Genomic DNA, 24,098 nt, shown 5'->3' on the forward strand with positions numbered 1-24,098 from the left:
GACACCTCGAAGTTTGACTTTTGTACGCGATAAAACTGTTATATAATGTATACAAGAATTTTAATTTTGATACAAATATAGTATATAAGTATATATGTATCGAACTGCTTTGGAAAGTTATTTTCCTATACCTGTAATTCTCTCAGGATTGCAGACAAAATTAATCATATCGCACGTTATTAAGGATTAAATAATTAAAAGGCATAGCCTGCAAAAAGCGTTACATCCGCTAAACTGAAATATATTACTGCATGGGGTAAATAAACTCACCCACAATACCCAACATAGAAAACAATTTACACAAACTATGATTAGCGCAATGATAATTAAGCGGTCGAGTTCCAGCGCTAATATCCCTAAAATTAATGTGTTTAAAGGGTCAGTATTATAGTCCTACAAAGACCAACAATATTCATGTTAAAGTAATGATGTCCAAATTTTAGGAAAAGGATTCGGAAGTAAATCCGTGATTTGTCACAAGAGTCCCGTTCTATATTGTCCACATTTATATAACAAACTGGCTTCGTATCTCCGGGTACCGGTAGTGTTATTATAGGTTGGCTACAAAACCCTCAATATTGCTCCTCGATTGACTTCCTCTTGTATTGGCTAGGGCAATTGTCCTTTTTAGTTAGTGTTGTTGCCCTGCCTTTAGCTTCTATTTTGAGTATCTGTATGCGTACATTAGCGATTTGTAGTAGCACAAATATCTTTTGATAATATGTGTTCCGTTCTTATGGAAATGTGTATTGTTTTTGACATTGATGGTGATGGAAGGAATATTGAAGACAATGAACCAAAGAGGGATCTTGGCATCCACCATTGAATGATTTCTATTTGTTCAATGTATTATATGTACTCTACTTTATTGATCTGCTAACATGGAGAATATATATATGAAATCTAAGAGAAATATAAAAGAGAATATTTTCCTGTGAATTAGAAATAAAAGAAAAACAAAATTTCAGCTGTCGGCCATATTTCTTTCGGGATCAGACTCAAAATTTAATTTCCACATTTAGGGTCCGAGAGAGACCTAAATATGAAGTTTGAAACAAAAGAATAATATAGACGGAATCAATTGATTTCTAAGAAGCTCATTATGAATCAGAAATTATAATGCTTAGCATAAATGTCTTCCATTTACTTTTTTGGATCAAATTCAAACTAAGACATTCAAATTTTGTATTAATGCCTGAGGTGAATTGAAATATTTCAACAGTTTTCCAAGCTTACAGTTCCGTACAAGTTGTATGTTACATGTATAAATATTATTCAATCCGATATTATTATATAAAGATCGATTTTGTATTTTGATGTATTGATATTTCCCATTGTACATTGACAATATCAATTTCATGTGAATATCTTTTTCATGGTTTGACGATAATGTCTTGTTTTGAATATACACATTTCTGTAATATATTTGAAGATACACCTAACAAAACTCTGAATAAACTTCACCGGTTTATGGTGAGAGTGCATGCTTTTCTGTGTGATGTAGTTCCATAAAATAAACATGTACTTAAGTTTAACACAATTCCTGAGGAAATCTGCTTTTATTGATATACTCTTTTCTCCTATGAATCATTGCCAAACGTCATCAGCCAGTCAAAATTCCTTTTGCGGTAAAGTAAATTTTACGTTATGAAGAACACGGTTTTTAAGCCAATGTCATGTAAGGCAATTTTAATGAAAATGCGTTTTACAAGAAAAGTTGAATTATCTAGAATGTTATCAATTTATCCTCATATGTTATATAGTATCCGATACCAATTTTATTGATTGTGATATACATTTCTCAATTACCATGTGACTTTGATTACGTCATGGACATTCATTTTGTAATAACTTTGATAACCTTATTTTATTTTACATTTTACTTCTTTTGAAATAAAGTCAGATAAGTAATACATAAACCATTCGCCAGTTAAAAACGATGCTTATGTCTATGTTTGATAATTGATTGATATTATTAGAGACGTCCATTTGGATTCCAAGGTCAAACAAAATTAATGTGTACGTTTTAATATGGTCATCTGTTCTCATTAGTTTCGCTAGTGCACCTCATGTACATAATAGTTGCTTTTGCAACATATATGATCCCCACGAACTGCACAGGCTATTCAGAAAGATGCATTTTTGCATGTTTTGCCAAATTCAACAGACAGTTTTGCAGATGTTCTGTCATAAGCAAAGCCCATGCTTAACCATTACTATGCCATAAAGACAATTGATCGCGGTACTTCTGTTGAATTGCATCAGAGTTATGATATATATATAGGATTACTAAATTATTACCAGATTTGCTGTTTAGCGACCACATTCCGCAAACAAGTTTGTTTCCCATGATCTAGTGTTAAAGATCGGGGATGGAGAATATTACTGATTTTGTTAATTCCTCTTGATGACTACAGTAGGAAGAAATGAAATCAACCACTGCCCGCAGTGTGGCTCAAAGTAGCGACCTCTCACTCTCATGTCGGACATCTTATATATACACCACTAGGCTTTTGGAAAATGCCCGCTATACTTGGCTATAATTAAATTGCAAAAATTTTCCACGTGTGCAAAGTGATAAGAATGCATACGTCGTCGGAGATAAAGTTATATATGTTCACCATAAATAGTAATGAAAGTGTTCTAGCGGAAAACAAATGTTTGTCAATGTACCTTTACTGAATACTTCTTCCTAGTTTTATTGAGATATAATCTCGTTATATAGCAAACATCAGTTATCTAGTAAAGATCTTTGTAAATTGAATATTAAATGTGTATATTTTAATCTGGGTAATTTATTTGTTAACATGAATATAGGTAATGATGATTTATATCCAATAGTGTTACCCAAGGACAGGAGTCCGTGTGTAGTCTGTATTGTTTACGGTATCTTCTATCAGGACATAGTATCGACCACTTACAAGGCGAACCATGTGTCAGTATCTAGGACGGTGACATTACACATTCCTGGGAGCACATTAAGCGAAGCGATATTTTGTTAGGTTCCAGCTAAAATTGCATAAATGCTGAATTGATAATTCATAGTTTCAAGTATTCTATTAATATCGTCTTCACACAAAGTTTCGTTGCAGCATGAGAATGGTTAATCCATGTGCACCCGTATTATATAATATGAATGATTATGCGTAATTGTGTTATGTGACTACATATATACAAATAGCTTTATAGAAGAATTCATCAAATGATCATTAGTAGGTGTAGAATACATTTTATCAAGTCACCTATTACATAATAAGTGGGTTGACCAACTTCTGTTAAAAGTTTTCTGATATTTTGGTCGTTTTCTCGATATAGAAATATGTGTCAAATATATATTCTGCTGCTTATTATAATTGGACGGTGAAATGACGTGAGGAACATAAACAACAGACGTGATATAAAACATGTGTCAAGTATATACACACACTACTGTTTATGTGTTATATTACGGTAAATTCACATACCCTCTAGTGATGTCTGTGGCCCTCAAACACCCAGCAACGATTTTTTGGACTCAGTTATTTGAGTCATTGACTAATCCTTTTCCTGTGGGAATCTTATTTTGAATATCAACTATCTTTCAGTATTGGGACTTTTAGAAATCTTAGAAATGGTTTCATGACGCACCTGCAAAACTCCTACAAACATGAGGTTACACATGTCCATATATAAATTCTTGTTGATTGTGTTTCCCGTTGTAGTTCCTAAAAATAGCTTTGTATCCCATAGTTCTTAAAGAGTTTACATGGTCTCATAGATCTACAAGTGTATATATAAGTTTGCGACTTCCCCTTGGTTAACCTCATGTAATATCTAAGCAATTTCGGCAGTATGCTTCAGTGAGGTAGCACTGTAAATTAAAGTCAACGTTAGTTTCCTACTCTCATAAGGAAACAAACATAAATATACCGCAGCCTCCCAAGACACACACACACTACAGGAATGCATCTCTCATACAAGGGCGACCATCCTAAAATGATGATAACTGTTGATAGGATGTTAAATGAGAGAAAATCGATTTTGTTTTGTTAGGCAAATAACAATAAATCTACACTATCACATTTGTTAAAACTAAAATAAATCAATTGGTCCCGGATTTTAAATTTGCAGAATTTTCGAAAGTGTGTTTACACAGGAAGCTTAGTTTTGCCTAAAGCAAAATATGAAGACTCATAATCAAGGTAAGATAGCGGGAATACTTAATGTACAACATATGTCTAAACAAAATTTATTCTGTCTTAGGGATAGATATATTAGATTTCAAATAGGTTTTAGAAAAAAAATGTGTAGAGAATTGCGTAATTTTGGGTCAATTATCATAATATTTTGCAATTTTTAAGTTGTAACCATGGTATTCACAGCTCTAGTAACACAGAAAAAAGTTTACTTAACCTTCAGAGCTGTATTAAAATTGACCCTTATTGCTTTGGATGGCAAGCGACTGTCCTCCTGTATGTTGTTCCATAAGGTAGTCACAAACTACTACAAAGGTACCCTATCTCAAAATGAACTTATCTGTTCAAGGGCGATAAATATAAACCTATCAAACAAGATAAACAAGACGCCCGATGTGCAAGTATCGCTCACCTGTCTCTACTACAACTTTAAAGTGGATTGAGGTCATTTCTACAGATACTATGATGATTATCACCTTATTTAATTATCAGAGTAAGCTATGTTTATTCTTGTCAATAAAAGTTCTCGTCCTTCATTCGTGCATACTTTTGCCCTAATATCAGGTCTCTGAGACTTTTAGCGATCGCAAAATCATTGTTTAAAGATCTAAGCCTATGTCACCCCTGTGACCTTGAATGAAGGTCAAGGTCATTCATTCGAACAAACTTGGTAGCTATTCACCCCAAATTGCTACAGGCAGGGCCGACATCAAGTCCCTAGGTCTCTTGGTTGTTTAGAAGTTATTCAAATATCTAAGCCTATTTGACCAATGTGACCTCGAATGAGGGTCAATGTCATTCATTTGAACAGACGTGGAAGCCCTTCACCCCAGAATGCTAGATGCCCAATATCAAGTCCCTGAGCTCCTTGCTTATTGAGAAAAAGTTGTTTAAAGTTTATAGCATATTTGATTCATGTGACTTCGAATAAAGGTCAAGGTCATTCATTTGAACAAAACTGGTAGTCATCTACACCAGGAAACTTCAGGCCCAATATTAAGTCCCCTGGCCCCTTGCTTGTTGAGAGGAAGTTGTTAGAGGATTTAAGCCTATTTGCCCCATGTGACCTTGAATGAAGATCAAGGTCATTTATTTGAACAAACTTGGTAGCCCTGCACGCGAGCATGCTACATACTTAATATCAAGTCCCCGGATCTCATGATTATTGAAAGGAAGCTGTTTGAAGATTATAGCCTATTTGATCTATGTGACCTCAAACGAAGGTCAATGTCATTTATATTAACAAACTTGGTAGCGCACCCCAGGATGCTACAGGCCTAATGTCAAGTCCTTGGGCCTCTTGGTTATTGAAAAGAAGTTGTTTGAATGTTTTAGCCTATTTGACTCATGTGACCTTGCCTGAAGACCAAGGTCATTCATTTGAACGAATTTGGTAGCCCTACTGGCCTAATATTAAGTCCCTGGGCATCTTTATTAATGATATTAATGATAGATAATGTCAGCATATTTGTGATGTTTGATGTGGGCAAACAAAAGAATACATAAATGTGAAAAATAAATAAATCAATGATTAAATAAATGAATGAAAGAAAGAATGAATGAATGAATGTATGAGGAATGGATTTATGAATTACTGTGTAAAGAATGAATGTAATAGAAAGTATACATAAATATTTGCAAATAAAATGTGGTACAAAAACATTTTCTATCTGTCATTGTCATAATACCATGGAGCAATGTCCATTTCCTGTCCATCAAATTGTCTTAACCCTCCTCTTATACTCATCGTTAAATGACCTGGTGAGCTTATGCCTTTGTGTATGTTATCCATCCTGCACCAACGTTAAAAACTTCTTCCTAAGAGCCAACGAGCCTAGAATCAAACTGATAGAATGCTGTGATGGGACACAAAAAATGTCTACGAAAAAGAAAAAAAAACTTTACTTAAATTCAAGATCAACAGATTAATCTTTGCCATGCTTGTAGAAAGCTCATGATTATAAGTGTCTCCGAAAACTACCTACAGCATGAGGATCGTCCTGTATTACGAATATCAGAGTTGGATTATGAAGTTATTAAACTGACCTGTTTGTGTGTAGTGACAGACATGTACATTCTTTTCATGACCTCATGGTCAGGTATGTCGAAAAATGGGCCATGTTCAGATACATGTGTGTTTTCTATCAACACAATTAAATAGTTGAAAACATGCAATGAAGTGCCAACACAGGTGTGTTGGGTCGGCTTTTCCTCGTCTCTTTACTATGGCAGGAATTCTAATGTTACTCATCTCATGTCCGATTTTAAAGAGGCCAATAACACATTACAAACCTTCAGATTACTGAAGTCACACCACAGTCATAACACATCAATTTATCTGAAAACAAACATATCAAAAATGGTTTTGTATTGTTTTAGAAGAGCTGCTTCATTTACAAATGCGTGCATGTATACAATCAGTTATGTTCCATTTTAATCTGATACGCACTGCTTACATGCAAATACATATTAATGTGTATGCATATTTTCATTTTCAGTAACCTATAACATTGTAATTGTAGTGGTAGCTGGTTTCACTTATTCATAGATGTTGTCTGTGAAACATTCATATTTTCAACTTCTCAATAACCAATTAAGATTTCTAGGGTTATGACATATTGCCAGAAGCTTGCAGATTGGTAAAGATAAAAAGTTGTATTCAAATAATATTGATATTAGGCCGGAAATGTCGGATGAAAGGCTACCAAGTTTGTTATAATGAATGACATTCACCTTTCAAGGTCAGTGAGTCAAATATGTTAAGTTTTTTAAACAATTTGTCAATAACCAAGATGCCTAAGGTCATGGTATTGGACCAGCAGCATACTGGTATGAAGGGCTGGAAATTTTGTTCAAATGAATTAACTTTATCTACTTTCAAGGTCACACGGGTTAAATGTATTAGAATAACTAAACGACTTCTTCTCAATACCCAAAGCGTTAAATCTAGGATGAAAAGCAAAACACCATCTACCAGTGAATATATATCAGAATTCAGGTGACATTTAAGGCCCATGGTAAATCTACAGAAATTGTCATTCTCCCCCATTTTGTGTATATGTAACCTTAACGGAACACTAGTCGCTAGCAGTGACATCGGCTATTGCGGATTGCTGCTACAAAAGTAACTCATTCAACTACAAGAAGCAAGAAACCTTGTTGTAGCCCATTAGCATCGTAATAAACCTGTATGGGAGTGAGACATAACCTACAACGTTCTAAAGGATATAGTTGATTGTTTTGTAGCAGGCCGGGTTTTAATTGTAAATACTGTACATAGTTGTACCAGTGTAACAGTTTTCGTATAGTGGATATGTTTTCTCCGGTCCTATGACTGAGTTCCGTGTGTGCTATACAACGCTATATACACACCGGTATTTATCTCCAGCAATCATTAAGCAGATATATTTAACCTAAGATATCTATTTACACGATAGGAATTGAAACAGAACATTAAAAAAATCAAGGCCTACATATACAATCACAAAATAACTCGCATACTACACTCTTATACGGAACAAGAAACCCCCGACTAAGGCTACAGGTGTTTCCCTTCCTGGCAAACAGCGTTTTAATAAAACATGTAAAACATATATTTATAGACTTTTTGTCTGTAGTTACTCGAGTCTCGATATATCTTGAAACCATTGAGCTCACTTTGCCCTTTTGTCGTGGTGCGGCGCAGTCGTCCGGTCGGTGGGTCGGTGTAACGCTGAAAATAGACCTTCGTTGAAAATTGACCCCGGGTGACTTCAACGTTGAATATTGACCCTGAATGCCTTTGAAAATTAAACAACCGCAAATTCTTAACTCCGACCCGTTCCATATGGACCCCGTTGAAAACTGACCCTATTACAGATGGTTTCCTATTTTATATCTAAACCTTTTGAGGTTCGACAAATAACAAAAAATGTAAATATCCGCTAATAAACGTAAACACATCAAGATATGAACCTTCGAAGTCATATATTATAGAACTCAACACTTAACCTGACACACAAGTCATTTAATGTCATTGTTACAGGTGCGCATACTCCGCACCTTCCCATGTGACTTCATACCGAACAAGGAAGTTTAATTTAGATTGCAAATGGCGACGTGTCGTTTACAGTTTATGTTATTTACGTTTCCTGTGATAGTGTACAAGACGTAAACTGGTACTGTAATGACTGTCAGGAGGCTTTGTGTGACAAATGTAAGGAGACCCATCAGCGCGCGAGGAGGACAAGGAATGACGAAGTTGTACCGATAAAACAGGCGAACAAACAAGCCGAGGTGGTACTACCAGAGGTATGTAAGAACCACCCCGGTAAAACATGCGATCTGTTCTGTACAGAGTGTAACGTCGCCATTTGTTCAATGTGTTTTACACAGAAACATAAACAGCACGCATTCAAACATTTTGAAGACGAAATTAACACCCAGAAACATTACATGCGTGAGCAGTTCGAAACATTAAAATTCAAGTTAGATCAGTTCAATGAGAAGTTATCAAACCGTCGGCAAAAGAGTAAAACATTCAAAGAAAGTGTCGATATTATCTGTAAAGATGTGAAAGAGCGAGGAACAAAGCTGAAGGCAGAAATAGATTCTATAGTGGACAATGTCCTTGCTGAATTATCATCACTGGTTGCTGAAGAAGACAAACTCCTTAAACAGGATTGTGAACATGATGATAAAAGTGTCAAACAAATAAAGCAGCTGATCGAAGAAGTGGAGCAGCAGTCGGAAAATCCATCAAGTGGAACTTTGTTTGAGCTGACGGGGAGACTTAGGACCACTATACCACTTTATGACGTTACTGGTACGAGTATACATCTATACCTACCAAGTTGTGAAACCGGACAAATAGATACAGAACAGTTGACAAAAATGATCGGATTTGTTAAGGCCGAGGGTAGGAATGATTCAACGCCTACATACGAGAAGAAGGATATCGATAATCAACATGTCCGAAAACTTACTTCATTCCAAACCCCTCCAAACAAGCCCATATTTTCAATATGTCCAATAGACGACACCTATGCATGGATATCAATGTTTAAGTGTCGGGACCTGCTCCGAGTCAATAAAAAGGGAAACGTAACGGAGACTGTGAAGCTTGATTTTACACCTTGGAGTTTGGCTTTGACCAACTCTGGACTATTGATGACTCGAAGTGCTCAGTCACCGTTGATATACAAACTGTCTGAGGACAGACGGGTGACGACCTTTGCCGACACCAGTCCATTAAAGTCCTGTTGTATCAGTGTTAGTAACACAGACGAGGTGTTCGTTAGTACTGACACTACAACAATACTGGTTCTGAACATGTCCGGGGACAAGGTTAGACAACTCTCGTATGGACAGAGTGGGAGCCGTATAGTTAGTTTGACCGGAGGGTATGTCGCTGTTACCACTGGAGGTGGTTACTGTAAAGAACTAAACATCGACGACAAATCAGGTCAGATCATACACACGTGGAGTGGAGAACTTGACAATGGTCAGAAACTATCCCATACGATTCAGAATAGTACAGCATGTGATAAATATGACAGAGTATTTGTACCAGACTTAGTTACTCATCAGGTATACGTCATCTCACGGAATGAGAGAAAGGCAAAATGTATCCTGGACGAGAAACACGGAGTGCGACATCCATTGGCAGTAGGTGTAGACAGGTGTGGACATGTTTGGATCGGCTGTGGTAATGGTACAGTATATGTTATGCAACTCTAATCAACCAGGAGAAACAGCTGTAGATAAACTATTGATGGTGGGATACTCCAATACCTGTTCCTTACAATGACAGTTGAACTATTTGTCGACTGTTGCGATTGTTAGGTTTTATACTTGTACATAAACCCCACTTCATTTGACCTTTTCTTAAAACGATTACTTTACCTCTTCAAATTGCTTGTCCCGTTTTTCTTGTTTTATAATTGTCGATACAAGTAACAAGAACCTGAAAGCAAGTAATTTAGATGTTCTGTTTTTAACCGAAGGTGGCAATAAATTCATCGATGAAATGACGGTCTGCTTATGTTTTAATCACTTGACTTTTAAAGTAGAACCTCTCTGTCCTTATCATAGCCTTACTCACCCGACCAATCAGTGTCTAGTTTACATCTTGCCCGTGTATGATTGATGCAGTTAGGAATATAGGAATAAATTAATCAATCACGTGAGGTACCGAGTCAAATGTTTCTAAGTCAAAGCCAACAGTAGATGTATTGTGTCAGTAACATCGGCCTGATAGTGATTATTTTGCTCACTTAGATACCCCCATCCTATTTCTCCACCTTCATCCGTAAGCTTCTGCTAGAAACTATATAATCAAATAAATAGAGGATATTGAATGGTTTCCCGTTTAATATAACATTTATTTCACAAGTATGACAGAATATCGAAATATTCTGTCATTCGAGTGAAATATTCTGTCATTCGAGTGAAATATATGTTACATTTAACGATAAACAATTCAATTTTCTTTTTTTTGCATTTCATAAACTTGAAAACAAAATTAAAAACATAGTGTCAAAAGGTGCGATAATCAGTCATGACGTCATTTCTTTGTGACTTTACTCCACGTCAATCCGACGGCACCATTTTGAAAGGACTGATCAACGCAATTTAAACGTTTTCTGCTGTTATCGGAGAATCTGTGCACGAATAGCTAGCGTCTAGTGAGTATTTTGTCAAAAATTCTCATTGGTCAAAAACAAAAACAAAATATCTTCACTGCAAAATCTTATATTTTCACTTCAAAATCTTATATTTTTACTGCAGCGATGAACAGTGAAAATATTAGTTTTATTTGTTTTATAAATTTCTATATTTCACTGGCAAAAATGCAATACATTTATTTACTCTGCATTGTCACTATGTAATCTTATCAAGCCTAATAGAAAGTTATCATAATCCATACATAATTCTCATTAGTGTAGTGATATTTAGAACAATGTCTGTAACGTCACTAAAAGACGTATGTTTGTTTGACGTCACTAAATTAATTGTATTTTGACGTCACACAAATTCTTACTACTGAACAAAACCCCGATTGATCAAAGTAACATGAAACGATGTAGTTACACTGTGTACGAAGTGAATATCGTAAAAATGGAATTTATTAAAATGATGATTCTGAATTGATTCTTTTTTTCACGAACTAAATTGTTTTTCCGGGAATAGTCGTTGTATCATATGAAAATATCACATGGGCACCTCGAAGTTTAATTTTTGCATGCGATAACACAGTTATATGATTAATACAAGAACTTTAGGTTATACAATAACACTGTTATATGATGACTACAAAACCTTTAGTTTGACTTTGATATATATGTATTAAACTCTCAGGATTGTAGACGAATTGGTCATATCGCACGGTATGAAGGCTTAAATAACATAATTAAAAGGCAAAGCCTGCAAAAAGCGTGACCTCCACTAAACTGGAATATATTACTGCAGTGATAAATTAACTCACCCATAATACCCACCATAGAAAACAATGTATACAAACTAAAATTATAATTGAGTGTTTTTATGTGTACATTAACGATTTGTAGTAGTACAAATATCCGTTAATTATATGTGTTCCGTCTTGATGGAAATCTGTAGTCTTTTTGTCATTTAGGGTGATAGAAGGACAATCGAAAACGATGGCCCCAAGACGGATCTTAGCATCCACCATTGAATGATTTTTATTTCTTCAATGTATCATATGTACTCTTTTTTATGATCTTCCAACAAGGACATTATGCATATAAAAACTAAGAGAGATATAAAAGAGAATATTTAGAAATTTAGAAATATATTAGAAATAACAGAGAAACTAAATTTCGGCGGGCGGCCTTATTTCTTTCTGGATCCGACTCAAAGTAAAATTTCCATAACTAGTGTCCAAGGGAAACCTGAATATGAAATTTGAAACAAAAGAATCAGACAGATGGAATTAAATGATATCTAAGAAGAAGATTTTATGAATCAGAAATTATAATGCTTCGCCTAAATGTCTGCCATTTTCTTTTCTCGATCAAATTCAAACCAGGGCACTGAAATTTTGCAGTAATGTCCGAGGCGAATTGAAATATTTCAATAGGTTTCCAAGCTTACAGTACAGAACAAGTCAAATTATACAATAATGTATATTCCTGTACAAGTTGCATGTAACATGTATAAGTATTGCTTTAGCCGATATTTTTATATGGAAAACGATTATGTATTTTGATGTATTGCTTTTTCCCTATTGTACATTGACAATATTGATTTCGTGCGAATATCTTTCTCATGGTATGACGACAATGTCATGTTTTGAATATAAATATTTCCGTAATATATTTGAGGATATAACACAAAAAATATCTTGATAAACTTCATCGGTTTATTGTAAGAGTACACGCTTTTCTTTGCGATGTAGATCCATAACATAAACATGTACTTAAGTTTGATACAATTCCTGAGGAAATGTGCTTTTACTGATAAAATCTTTTCTCTTATAAATCATTGTCCAAACTGCATCAGCCAGTCAAAAACCGTTTTACGGTGAAGTAAATTTTACAGTATGAAGAACACGGTTTTAAGCCAATGTCATGTGAGGCAATTTTAATGAAAATGCGTTTTACAAGAAAATTTAGATTATCTAGAATGTTATCAATGTATCCTTATATGTTATATTGTACCCGATACCAATTTTATTGATGGTGATATACATTTCTCAGTAAATATGTGACTGACGTGATAAACATTCATTTTGTGATAACCTTTAATAAACATATTGTTGTAAATGTATTGTATTTTATGTTTTATTCCTTGTGATCTAGTCAGAAAAGTAATTCATAAACCATTCGCCATGTAAAAACGATGCTTATGTCTATGTTTGATAATTGATTGATATTATTAGAGACGTCCATTTGGATTCCAAGGTCAAACAAAATTAATGTGTACGTTTTAATATGGTCATCTGTTCTCATTAATTTCGCTAGTGCACCTCATGTTCATAATAGTTGCTTTTGCAACATATATGATCCACACGAACTGCACAGGCTATTCAGAAACATGCATTTTTGCATGTTTTGCCAAATTCAACAGACAGTTTTGCAGATTTTCTGTCATAAGCAAAGCCCATGGTTACCCATTACTATGCCATATAGACAATTGATCGAGGTACTTCTGTTGAATTGCATCAGAGTTATGATTTATATATAGGATTACTAAATTATTATCAGATTTGCTGTTTAGCGACCACATTCCGCAAACAAGTTTGTTTCCCATGATCTAGTGTTTAAGATCGGGGATGGAGAATATTACTGATTTTTTTAATTCCTCTTGATGGCTACAGTAGGAAGAAATGAAATCAACCCCTGCCCGCAGTGTGGCTCAAAGTAGCGACCTCTCACTCTCATGTCGGACATCTTATATATACACCACTAGGCTTCTGGAAAATGCCCGCTATACTTGGCTACACTTAAATTGCATAAATTTTCCACGTGTGTAAAGTGATAGGAATGCATACGTCGTCGGATATAAAGTTATACATGATCACCATAAATAGTAATGAAAGTGTTCTAGCGGAAAACAAATGTTTGTCAATGTACCTTTAATGAATACTTCTTTCTATTTGATTTTCATAGAATCTCGTTATATAACTAACATCAGTTAACTAGTAAAGAGCTTTTTAAATTGGGTATTAAATGTGTATATTTTAATCTGGATAATTTATTTAACATGAATATAAGTAATGATGATTTATATCCAATAGTGGTACCCAAGGACAGGAGTCCGGGTGTAGTCTGTATTGTATACGGTATCTTCTATCAGGACATATTATCGACCACTTACAGGACGAACCATGTGTCAGTATCTAGGACTGTGACATTACACAACTACTGTGTTATGTAACATGTTTTCCTAGGGGCACATTAAGGGAAGTGATTGTTTGTCAGGTTCCAGCTAAAATTGCATAAATGCTGGATTGATAATTCATATTTTCAAATATTATGTTAATATCGTCTTCACACAAAGTTTGGTTCTACCACGAGTGTTGTGCCTACATATATACATAATATATACCCTTATAGAAGTATTCATCATTTGTAGGTGTAAACACACTTTGTCATAAGAATCAAGTCACCTATTACGTAATTAGTGGATTGACCTTCCGTTAAAAGTTATATGTGAAGTTTTGTTCGTTTTCTCGATATAGAATATGTGTCAAATATATCTTCTGTTGTTTATTATGATTGGACGGTAAAATGGCGTGACAAACATAAACAACAGACGTGATATCGATTGTTTCGAGGAACGGGGACGTATCTCCAACATGGAGTGCTTAGAAGTTAAGGGCCGTATCTAAAATATGTATCAATTTCTAGATTTTAATAAATTACAACTACGATTGAGACTTTCTTATAGAATTTGTACATTATATAAATTGAAATGGTTTAATTCTGTTAAAATACTATGTGATTTCAAAGAATTGGACAATTTCCATTGATATAAAGTACACATTCTATAAGAAATGCTCTGTCTGAATTGTAATTTATCAAAATAAAAAAAAATGATAAATTTGAGATACGACCCTTTACTTCTAAGCACTCTATGTTGGAGATAGGTCCCTGTTCCTCTAAACAATCGATATGAAACAAGTTTCAGGTATGTACTCATAGTACTGTGTATATGGTAATTACGGTAAATTAACGAGACAATTGGTAATGATAGACGTGCTATAAAATTTGTGTCAGGTATATACACATAGTACTGTGTATATGATAATTACGGTAATTAACGAGACAATTAGTAATGATAGACGTGATATAAAATGTGTGTCAGGTACATACTCATAGTACTGTGTATATGGTAATTACGGTAATTAACGAGACAATTAGTAATGATAGACGTGATATAAAATGTGTGTCAGGTACATACTCATAGTACTGTGTATATGGTAATTACGGTAATTAACGAGACAATTAGTAATGATAGAAATGATATAAAATGTGTGTCAGCGTTATATTAAATATGTGTGAGGTAAACTAAGGTAAATTGAAGGAACGTTCAGTAATAAAAAGCAATATATAAAATATGTGTTAGGTAAATTACGGTTAATTGACGAGACGGTCAATAAGGTGTGATAGGTATACCCTTTTTGAGATATTTCAGGTGAAATTTTCTAGTTGGTTGTGCATTTATAATTGATACGTTTGTGAGTGTCAAAGTGTACTTAACATCAAACAGAACAGCCGAACGCATGTTTATCTGACTTAAGATAGTGAAGCCGGTCGTGTTAAATGCTTGTTGATTTACTTAGTGGTTCCATTATTACTACCTGAATTGTCCTTTTGAGAATATGGATTAACCTTGATTTGGCCTATATATGAATAGTGAGTGTCGCCGATAATACAGAAGACGCCTTTTCTTCCGGAACATCTGGTATCATTCTCGCTGCACTGTTGCCGTCTCCATACATATCTTTGGTTTTGAATATAGGTTGTTATCTTGTTCTTTATGTGATCCCCAATACGATCATTTTCTAAAAGTGTTGTGACCTTAACTTTAACTTTAATGTTTTGTTCTCTTCACTGGCATTTTTTTCATATTGAAGATCCCGACGGTTTATTGGAACCTTTTGTGACGTCAGTTTGTCTGATTTATTAAGGCCTCACGTATGAATATTTTACATATGTTACAAAGATATATTGGCACGATCATGATGACAAGCGATACAAATAACGACTTTCTGAGGCAAGATGATTGAGATAGCTGCTGTTGTCCCTATAATATCAAAGTGAATCAACATAATGCAGAAGGAGTGATGAAAATGGACATGATTGCAAAAAATCTGGTGTGGTAAGAGGGACATATACATGCCACCTGTGAAAGGAAATCTTGTAACTAACAATTGGATTTGACACATTGTACATGTTATACATGTGACTAAAATCTTACATTAAGTGTTACATTGATTTGAACACTTCTCATTCATGTATCTTTGAAATTCTTTTATAAACACAAGCTGAATTTTAACTCTTCTCTTGTTTTTATAAACAAATTAACAATATTTGATACATGGATAGCTTATAATGATACAGAAATAACAAAACAAATGCAGCACCTTTTTCGCGGACACACAAGTCCAGAACAGCGACCTTAGGCATTGAGCTATCATAATCATCCGCACTTATCTCCTGATACTATAGCTATCGAAATATAAAGTTTAGATTAGTCTTTGATCAAACTTAATAGAGAGTATACCGTACCTTCGCCAATGACAGTAAATATGTTATGACAACAAGGGGTATCTAACAATAAGTATGTATTTATATACACATCACTATCTGATAAGGTTTGGTATGTATGTTCGGACAATGAAAACAGTTTACCTGACAATTAAACCAATGTTCATGTAAATAGCAAATCCAGTAAATCACTACTGTGGTGGAATGACATACTACTAACTGGTCAAGTCATCTCTGTTTTTATGCACAAGAACATTGGTTTATGGGCTAGTAAAATGTCACTTAATTTGTAATTTAGCTGACCTTAACCTTACCCATGTGACTAAAAGCCGAGCCGAACAAGGAATTTTAAATTAGAATGGAAATGCCAACGAGTTGTATGTAGTCTATGGTATTAACGTTTAACGTTCAATAAGCAAAATGGAGGGTAAAATGCAACTATACGCTGTATGACGTTACTGTTACGAATGTACTATCACGTCAACTAAGCTTTAAAACCGACCAAATTATTTCAGAAGAGTTGAAAAAGATGATCGGTTATGTTTAGTCCGGATGTAAGAATGATAAAACGCCGAAGCTTGGGAAGAAGAAAATCAGCAATCGAAATGATCGGAAGGTTACTACATTCCAAGCCCCACAAATAAAGGAAATAGTATCCATGTCTTATACTCCGGCTTTCCTCCACCTCCAAAGCCTGGCATGTCCTTAAATGACCTTTCCTGTTAATAGGACGTTAAACAGGGTGAGGCAACTCTCGTGTGGACAGGATGGGAGCTGTATTGACAGGCGGAAATGTCGCTGCTACCACTCGAGGTGGTTACTGTGTATGTAAAGAACTGAATATCGTCAACAAATAAGATCAGACCATACACACGTGGAGTGGAGAACTGGACACTGGTCAGAAACTATCACAGATGAGTAAGGATAGCATAGCATGTGATAAATATGAAATCACGCTTGTCTTGGTTGATGCATACATACTGTCATACATTTGAAGATCATACATATGTACTGGTATGTCCCGAGCGAGAGCCCAGGCCAGGAATGAGTGTCCAGGAGCGACTCGTGGTCAACTCCCTATCTAGGTATAATTTTATGTTCTTAAATACCTATGGATATAATATTCCACGTGATATGGTAATCTAAACATGTCAAAGGGAATAATAACATTCACGTTAGATAGTTTAGATAATACATGACAATGCCAGATTACCTAATGCCTAAGTCAGCCTAACATTATCTGTAATGGTGTAATACATGTAGGTCTAACCCTACTGTACAGACACACTAGCCAATATACATGTATTAGATAACCTTACCTCTTGTCTGGTAAATGTTTGGTAGTCTGACTATCCATACACATGTCTATTATATCTCATAGGTGGACCAATATATTTATACATTTTTGAAATAAACTAAGTTTCGGTACGCACGGCACTAGCCAGGTATACGTCATCTCACGAAATAAGACTAAGGCAAATTGTATCCTAGACGAAATCACGGAGTACGACATTCAGAAAAGTTCTATCAGTGGGATTTAGCTCTAATTTACATTTAAGTGTTGTCATTTTTAGGGTTGGTTCTAAATCCAAGATGGCTGTCACGACAGCTATTGCCAAAAGTACCACTATACTCACTGCTGAGTATGTATACGACAAGGTATTTACAGTCAGATGGCAGTTAAGGTAATTTGGCCTCTTGTCTTAGGTGGATCGACGTCAGCCATGTTAGTAGTGGGTCACTACTATTGCATTGTACATGTCATCGGTTCTATAGAGTGCTTTGCAATTGTGTTTTGTCCGTAGTCATCGTAAATAATTTAAATTTTCAACTTCTTAAAAACCAGTTAAGGGGCCCATGGTTATCATATTGTGTCAGTAGCTTGCTGGTAGGTAGAGCTACCATGTACATGTATGTTCAAATTAATGCCCTTGACGTACATTCAAGGTCACAGGAATAACATTTTATGAATATTAAAACAATTTTTCAGTACCAAAATGCTCAAGGTAATGATGTTGGGTTGACAATAAATTTGATTAAAGGCTATCAATATCATCGAATGAATGGCATTGACCGTTGAAGGTCATAGGGTCAAATGTGTTAAGTCTCCATACCTAAAAGGCCAAGGGTGATGATATTGGGACCAGTAGCATACATGTATAATGGACTACCAAGTTTGTTTAATGAATGACCTTGACTTATTTTAAGGGTTCTTAGAATAGATATGTTCCAGTATGAAAATGGCTTTTTTCTCAATACCCTAGAGGCCCATGGTCATGCTATCTGGCCGTTCGCATGTTTGATTTAATGGTTGTTAAGTTTGTTCTATCTTCGAGGTAGACTGAGTTAAAATCTTCAGAATCATGTAAATCTGTGGAAAAAATCACTCTCCCATTTTATGTGTTATTTTACGGATCACTGCTTACTATATGTGACAGCTACGGTAGATTGACGTAACAAAAGTTAACCGTCACCCATTGAAGAAACGGATGGCCTTGTCGTGACGACTTAGCATTGTCATAAACCTTGACTTAGCTCAGGTATATAGACATAACACTCAGCCGCCCAGCCACACAAGCTAACTATCAAACGCGTTAAACAGCGTTTTAAAACATGGAAAGATATATTCATAGTTTTTTCCCTGTATATTTTCGAGTTTTGATATATGTTGAAACCATTTTTAACCCTCTGCACAAAGGGAAAGTGAGCTTATGCCGTTGTACAGCGTCTGTCTTCCGGCCGGTTGGCAAGCGAGCCGGCCGTCTTCGACGATTTCCTTTAAACAACTTCTCAAAAACCGTGAGGCATAAACATGATATTCGTTCTGTGGCATTCGTGGGCGACAAAGGACTACATACTACAGGGTCTAATAGACAACATTTTTAAACACTTTTTTTAATGTCTAGGAGGCCAAGAAGATCTGAAAAAAGTTCTTTGCATGCTCAGATGTAGGGCTACTAACTTTGTTCAGATGAATGGCATTGGCCTACATTCAATGTCACAGGGGACATATAGGCTAAAATCTTTATACAACTTCTTTTCAATGACAACGAGGCCATTATATCTGAACAAAATGCGTGCAAAGCATGCTAGAATGAAGAGCGACTAAGTTTGTTCAAATGAATGACCTTTGTCTACATTTAAAGTCCCAATGATCATATACAGTCGAACCCGGTTATATTGAAATGCTCGTGGAATGGAAAAATACTTCAAATCAACCGGTTTTCAATATAACCGGGATCCAGCCTTTTGCCGACATATTTCAGTACTGCGCTACGTCAAACAACACACCATTGTTCAATATAGTTGATTTACTTAGTCAGTATTACAATCGGTTCCAAAATGATAATAGTTTCACAGTTTATTAAAAATAATGTTAAGTTCGACGGGAGAAGTCTTCGACTGTTGCTTGTTTTTGTTTATGTTGAGTTCGCGGACACACGTGAGAACAATTTCCGGTACATCCGGGCTACTTAAAAACTACCGTCTGATATCGGACATGTGCGTCGATGATAGATGGATTTTCACGAGTAATTTGAGGGTCGTTGTCAATATCACTGTTCTGTTTACGTTGTTATCATTGTCTGTCAAATCCCTAATAATGGCCTCGTCATTTGTAATTGCCTCGCGTGTAGTTAAATGAGAGTCAATTTCGATGTACATGTATACTGTATATGTAGCAGAAGCCAAAATAAGCTGTGTCCCTCAAGGTATATTCGTAAACAAATACAGATTCATGCTCATAACGAACGCATTTCATGGTTAAAAGTCACAATTTATTTGTATTGTGTAAATCAGAATTTCATTTTTACTTAGATCTATTGATCGGACACACGTACCGTAACGGTCGGTAATCTAAGCTAGTCGTGGCGACTTTCAATTTAAGCGATACAAAAACAATGGTTTAGCATTGCCGGGGGCAATAATTTCCTTTCAAATAAAGCGATATTTCAAATAAACCGATGAAACAACACAAAGAAAAAGAAGGCATTTGGACGGGGATTTTATTTCACTTCAAATTAAACAATATTTCAATATATCCGATTTCAAATTAGGTGGGTTCGACTGTATTCGATAGCCAAGAGACTCCTGAGAGCTGATATTGAGCTAATAGTGTGCTGGAATGAAGACCTACAAAATTTACTAACATAAATAAACCTAGAAAGCATTCTCTGATAATTCAATAAAATGATTATCAGCTTAGTTGGTTTCTGCATAAATGGCCTAGATCGACTTCAAAGTTGTCCCAGTTATTAAGGTACAGAGCCAAGACACTCAGCCAAACAGCAGAAAAGTAAGCTTTTGGGCTTTGTAGCTGAAATGTCAATATCAACATGAACCATTATTTATATTATTTGATTTTAAAGACATGGTGTATCTAACTATCAGCCTTATGCATATACACATTTATATCCAATACAGGTATGCTATGCAGGTATTTTACTTGACACACAAATTATTCAACGTCCTTGTAACAGCCGAGCATAATCTACATCTTACTCATGTGACTGCGGGTCACGCCGAACAAGGAAGTTTAATTTAGAATGCAAATGGCGACGTGTCATATACAGTTTATGTTATTTACGTTCCCTTAGAAGCTGATATGGCGAGTAAACTGTCTATTCGTAAGGCACAGGTACACGTGCCGGACACGTGTGCGTGGTGTGGTAGTGTACAGGACGTGAACTGGTACTGTAATGACTGTCAGGAGGCTTTGTGTGAAAAATGTAAGGAGATCCATCAGCGCGCGAGGAGGACAAGGAATGACGACGTTGTAGCGATAAAACAGGCGAACAAACAAGGCAAGGTGGTACTTTCAGAGAAATGTAAGATACATCCCGGTAAAACATGCGATCTGTTCTGTACAGAGTGTAACGTCGCCATCTGTTCAATGTGTTTTACGAAACACAAACAACATGCATTCAAACATTTTGACGACGAAATTAACACCCAGAAACATTACATGCGTGAGCAGTTGGAAACGTTGAAATCTAAGCTAGATCAGTTCAATGAGAAGTTATCACACCGTCGGAAAAAGTCCAAAACATTCAAAAAAAGTGTTGATATTATCTGTAAAGATGTCAAAGAGCGAGGAACAAAGCTGAAGGCAGAAATAGATTCTATAGTGGACAACGTCCTAGCTGAATTATCATCACTGGTTGCTGAAGAAGACAAACTCCTCCAACAGGATTGTGAACATGATGATAAAAGTGTCAAACAAATAAAGCAGCTGATCGAAGAAGTTGAGCAGCAGTCGGAAAATCCATCAAGTGGAACTTTGTTTGAGCTGACGAGAAGACTTAGGACCACTATACCGCTTTATGACGTTACTGGTACGAGTGTACTACCACGTCCACTTAGCTTTGAAACTGGCCAAATTAATACAGAACAGTTGAAAAATATGATCGGATATGTTCAGACGGGGAGTAAGAATGATTCAACGTCCAAGTATGAGAAGAAGGAAATCAATAATCAACATGTCCGAAAACTTACTTCATTCCAGACACCTCCAAACAAGTCCATACTATCCATTTGTCCAATAAACGACACCTATGCATGGATATCAATGTTTAAGTGCCGGGACCTGCTCCGAGTCAATAAAAAGGGAAACGTCACGGAAACTGTGAAGCTTGATTTTACACCTTGGAGTTTTGCTTTGACCAACTCTGGACTACTGATGACTCTACATGATCATTCACCATTGATACACAAACTGTCGGAGGACAGACGAGTGACGACCTTTGCCGATATCAGTCCATTAAAGGTCAATGGTATCAGTGTTAGTGACACAGACGAGGTGTTCGTTAGTACTCACACTACAACAATACTGGTACTGAACATGTCCGGGGACAGGGTCAGGCAACTCTCGTGTGGACAGGGTTGGAGCGGTATCGTATGTTTGACCAGAGGAAATGTTGCTGTTACCACTTGGGGCGATTACTGTACAGAACTGAACATCGTCAACGAATCAGGTCAGATCAAACACAAGTGGAGTGGAGAACTGGACACTGGTCAGACGCTATCTGGAACGATTCAGAATAGTATAGCATGTGATAAATATGACAGAGTATTTGTACCAGACTTTAATACTCATCAGGTATACGTCATCTCGAGGAATGAGAAAAACGCAAACTGTATCCTGGACGAGAAACATGGAGTACGACATCCAGTGGCAGTAGGTGTAGACTGGTGTGGACATGTTTGGATCGGCTGTCGTGATGGTACAGTGCATGTTATGCAACTCTAATCAACCAGGATATACAGCTGTAGATAAACTATAGATGGTGGGATACTTCAATCCATGTTCCTTACAATGACAGTTTATCTCTTTTTGAACTAGTTGTCGACTGTTTCGACTATTAGGTTTGATACTTGTACATAAACACAACTTCATTTGACCTTTTCTTATGACGATTGCTTTACCTCCTCATATAGCCTGTCCCGTTTTTCTTGTTTTATGATTGTCGATATAAGCCACAAGAACCTGAAAGCAAGTTATTTAGATGTTCTGGTTTTGGATGAAATGACGGCCAGCTTCTGTTTTAATCACTTGACTTTTAAAGTAGAACCTGTCTGTCCTTTTCATAGCCTAACTTATCCGACCAATAAGTGTTTAGTTTACATCTTGCTCGTGTCTGATTCACTCAGAGAGGAATATATGAAGCAATCACGTGAAGTACCGAGTCAAATGTTTCTATGTCAAAACCAACAGTAGATGTATTGTGTCAGTAACACCGGCCTGATATTAAATGTTTTGTATTTTGCTTTTGCTCACTTTGATACCCCCATCCTATTTCTTCACCTTCATCCGTAATATTATGCTAGAAACTATATAATCAAACATATTCATTTACTGTGCATTGTCACTATGTAATATTTTCAAACAAAATAGAAAGTTATCATAATTCATACATAATTCCCATTGGTATAGTGATATTTAGAACAATGTTTGTAACGTTACTAAAAGACGTTTTTTTTTGCTTGTCGTCACTATATAAATTGTATCATGTCACGAAAATTCTTACTACCAGACTAAAAAAAAAAGTTAAGTTATGTTGTATAAAAAGATCGTCAAAATGGAATACATCAAAATGTTGATTTTCAATGGATGGTTTTGTGTTTTTTTTCACGAACTTTATTATTTTGCCGGGAATGGTCGAGGTATTACATAAACAATTCACATTGACACCTCGAAGTTTATCTTTTGTATGGAATAACACTGTTATATGATGAATACAAGAAGAACTTTAGTTTAATTTTGATATATATGTATCAAACTGCTTCGGAAAGTTATTTTCCTATACATGTAAATCTCTCAGGATTGCAGACAAAATTGATCATATCGCAGGTATCAAGGCTTATATAACATACTTTAAAAGCAAAGCCTGCAACAAAGCAACCTCTGATGAATAGGAAATGGGGGTTCTGCGCCACTTTATCCCTCCTTCTTTATTTATAGTAAATCCATCCCTGGCGGGATGGATCAGTGAGGGATCAGTGAGGGATGAGGGATTGACTCCATGACCTCTAATTAGAATGTCCTATTAATTTATAATAATAATTGTATAACTGTAATGATGGATATACTTTACATCAGGTTTATTTATAGACTGACAACTACAAACATGTTGTGTGTTACCTAAGATTAGCATATAAAACTATGAAAATTAGAGAAGTGATTCATTCTTCAATTATGGGTTGGAAGGAT

The 24,098-nt window shown here is 35.7% G+C and overlaps 2 protein-coding genes across 2 annotated transcripts; both read left to right on the top strand.

Annotated features, from left to right (window-relative positions):
- Positions 1-6,967: 6,967 nt before the first annotated feature.
- On the top strand, positions 6,968-10,537 carry LOC117332101. Its single transcript, XM_033890985.1, has 2 exons — positions 6,968-7,004; positions 8,287-10,537. The coding sequence occupies exons 1-2, from the start codon at positions 6,968-6,970 to the stop codon at positions 9,891-9,893; spliced, it is 1,644 nt and encodes a 547-aa protein (XP_033746876.1). The 3' UTR covers positions 9,894-10,537.
- Positions 10,538-20,943: 10,406 nt separating this feature from the next.
- Positions 20,944-23,578, top strand: LOC117333389. Its single transcript, XM_033892662.1, has one exon. It carries the CDS (start codon positions 20,994-20,996, stop codon positions 22,635-22,637), a length of 1,644 nt encoding a protein of 547 aa, XP_033748553.1. The 5' UTR covers positions 20,944-20,993; the 3' UTR covers positions 22,638-23,578.
- Positions 23,579-24,098: the final 520 nt, after the last annotated feature.

The sequence above is a fragment of the Pecten maximus genome, chromosome 8 (assembly GCF_902652985.1).
Source record: "Pecten maximus chromosome 8, xPecMax1.1, whole genome shotgun sequence".
Lineage (NCBI taxonomy): Eukaryota > Metazoa > Mollusca > Bivalvia > Pectinida > Pectinidae > Pecten > Pecten maximus.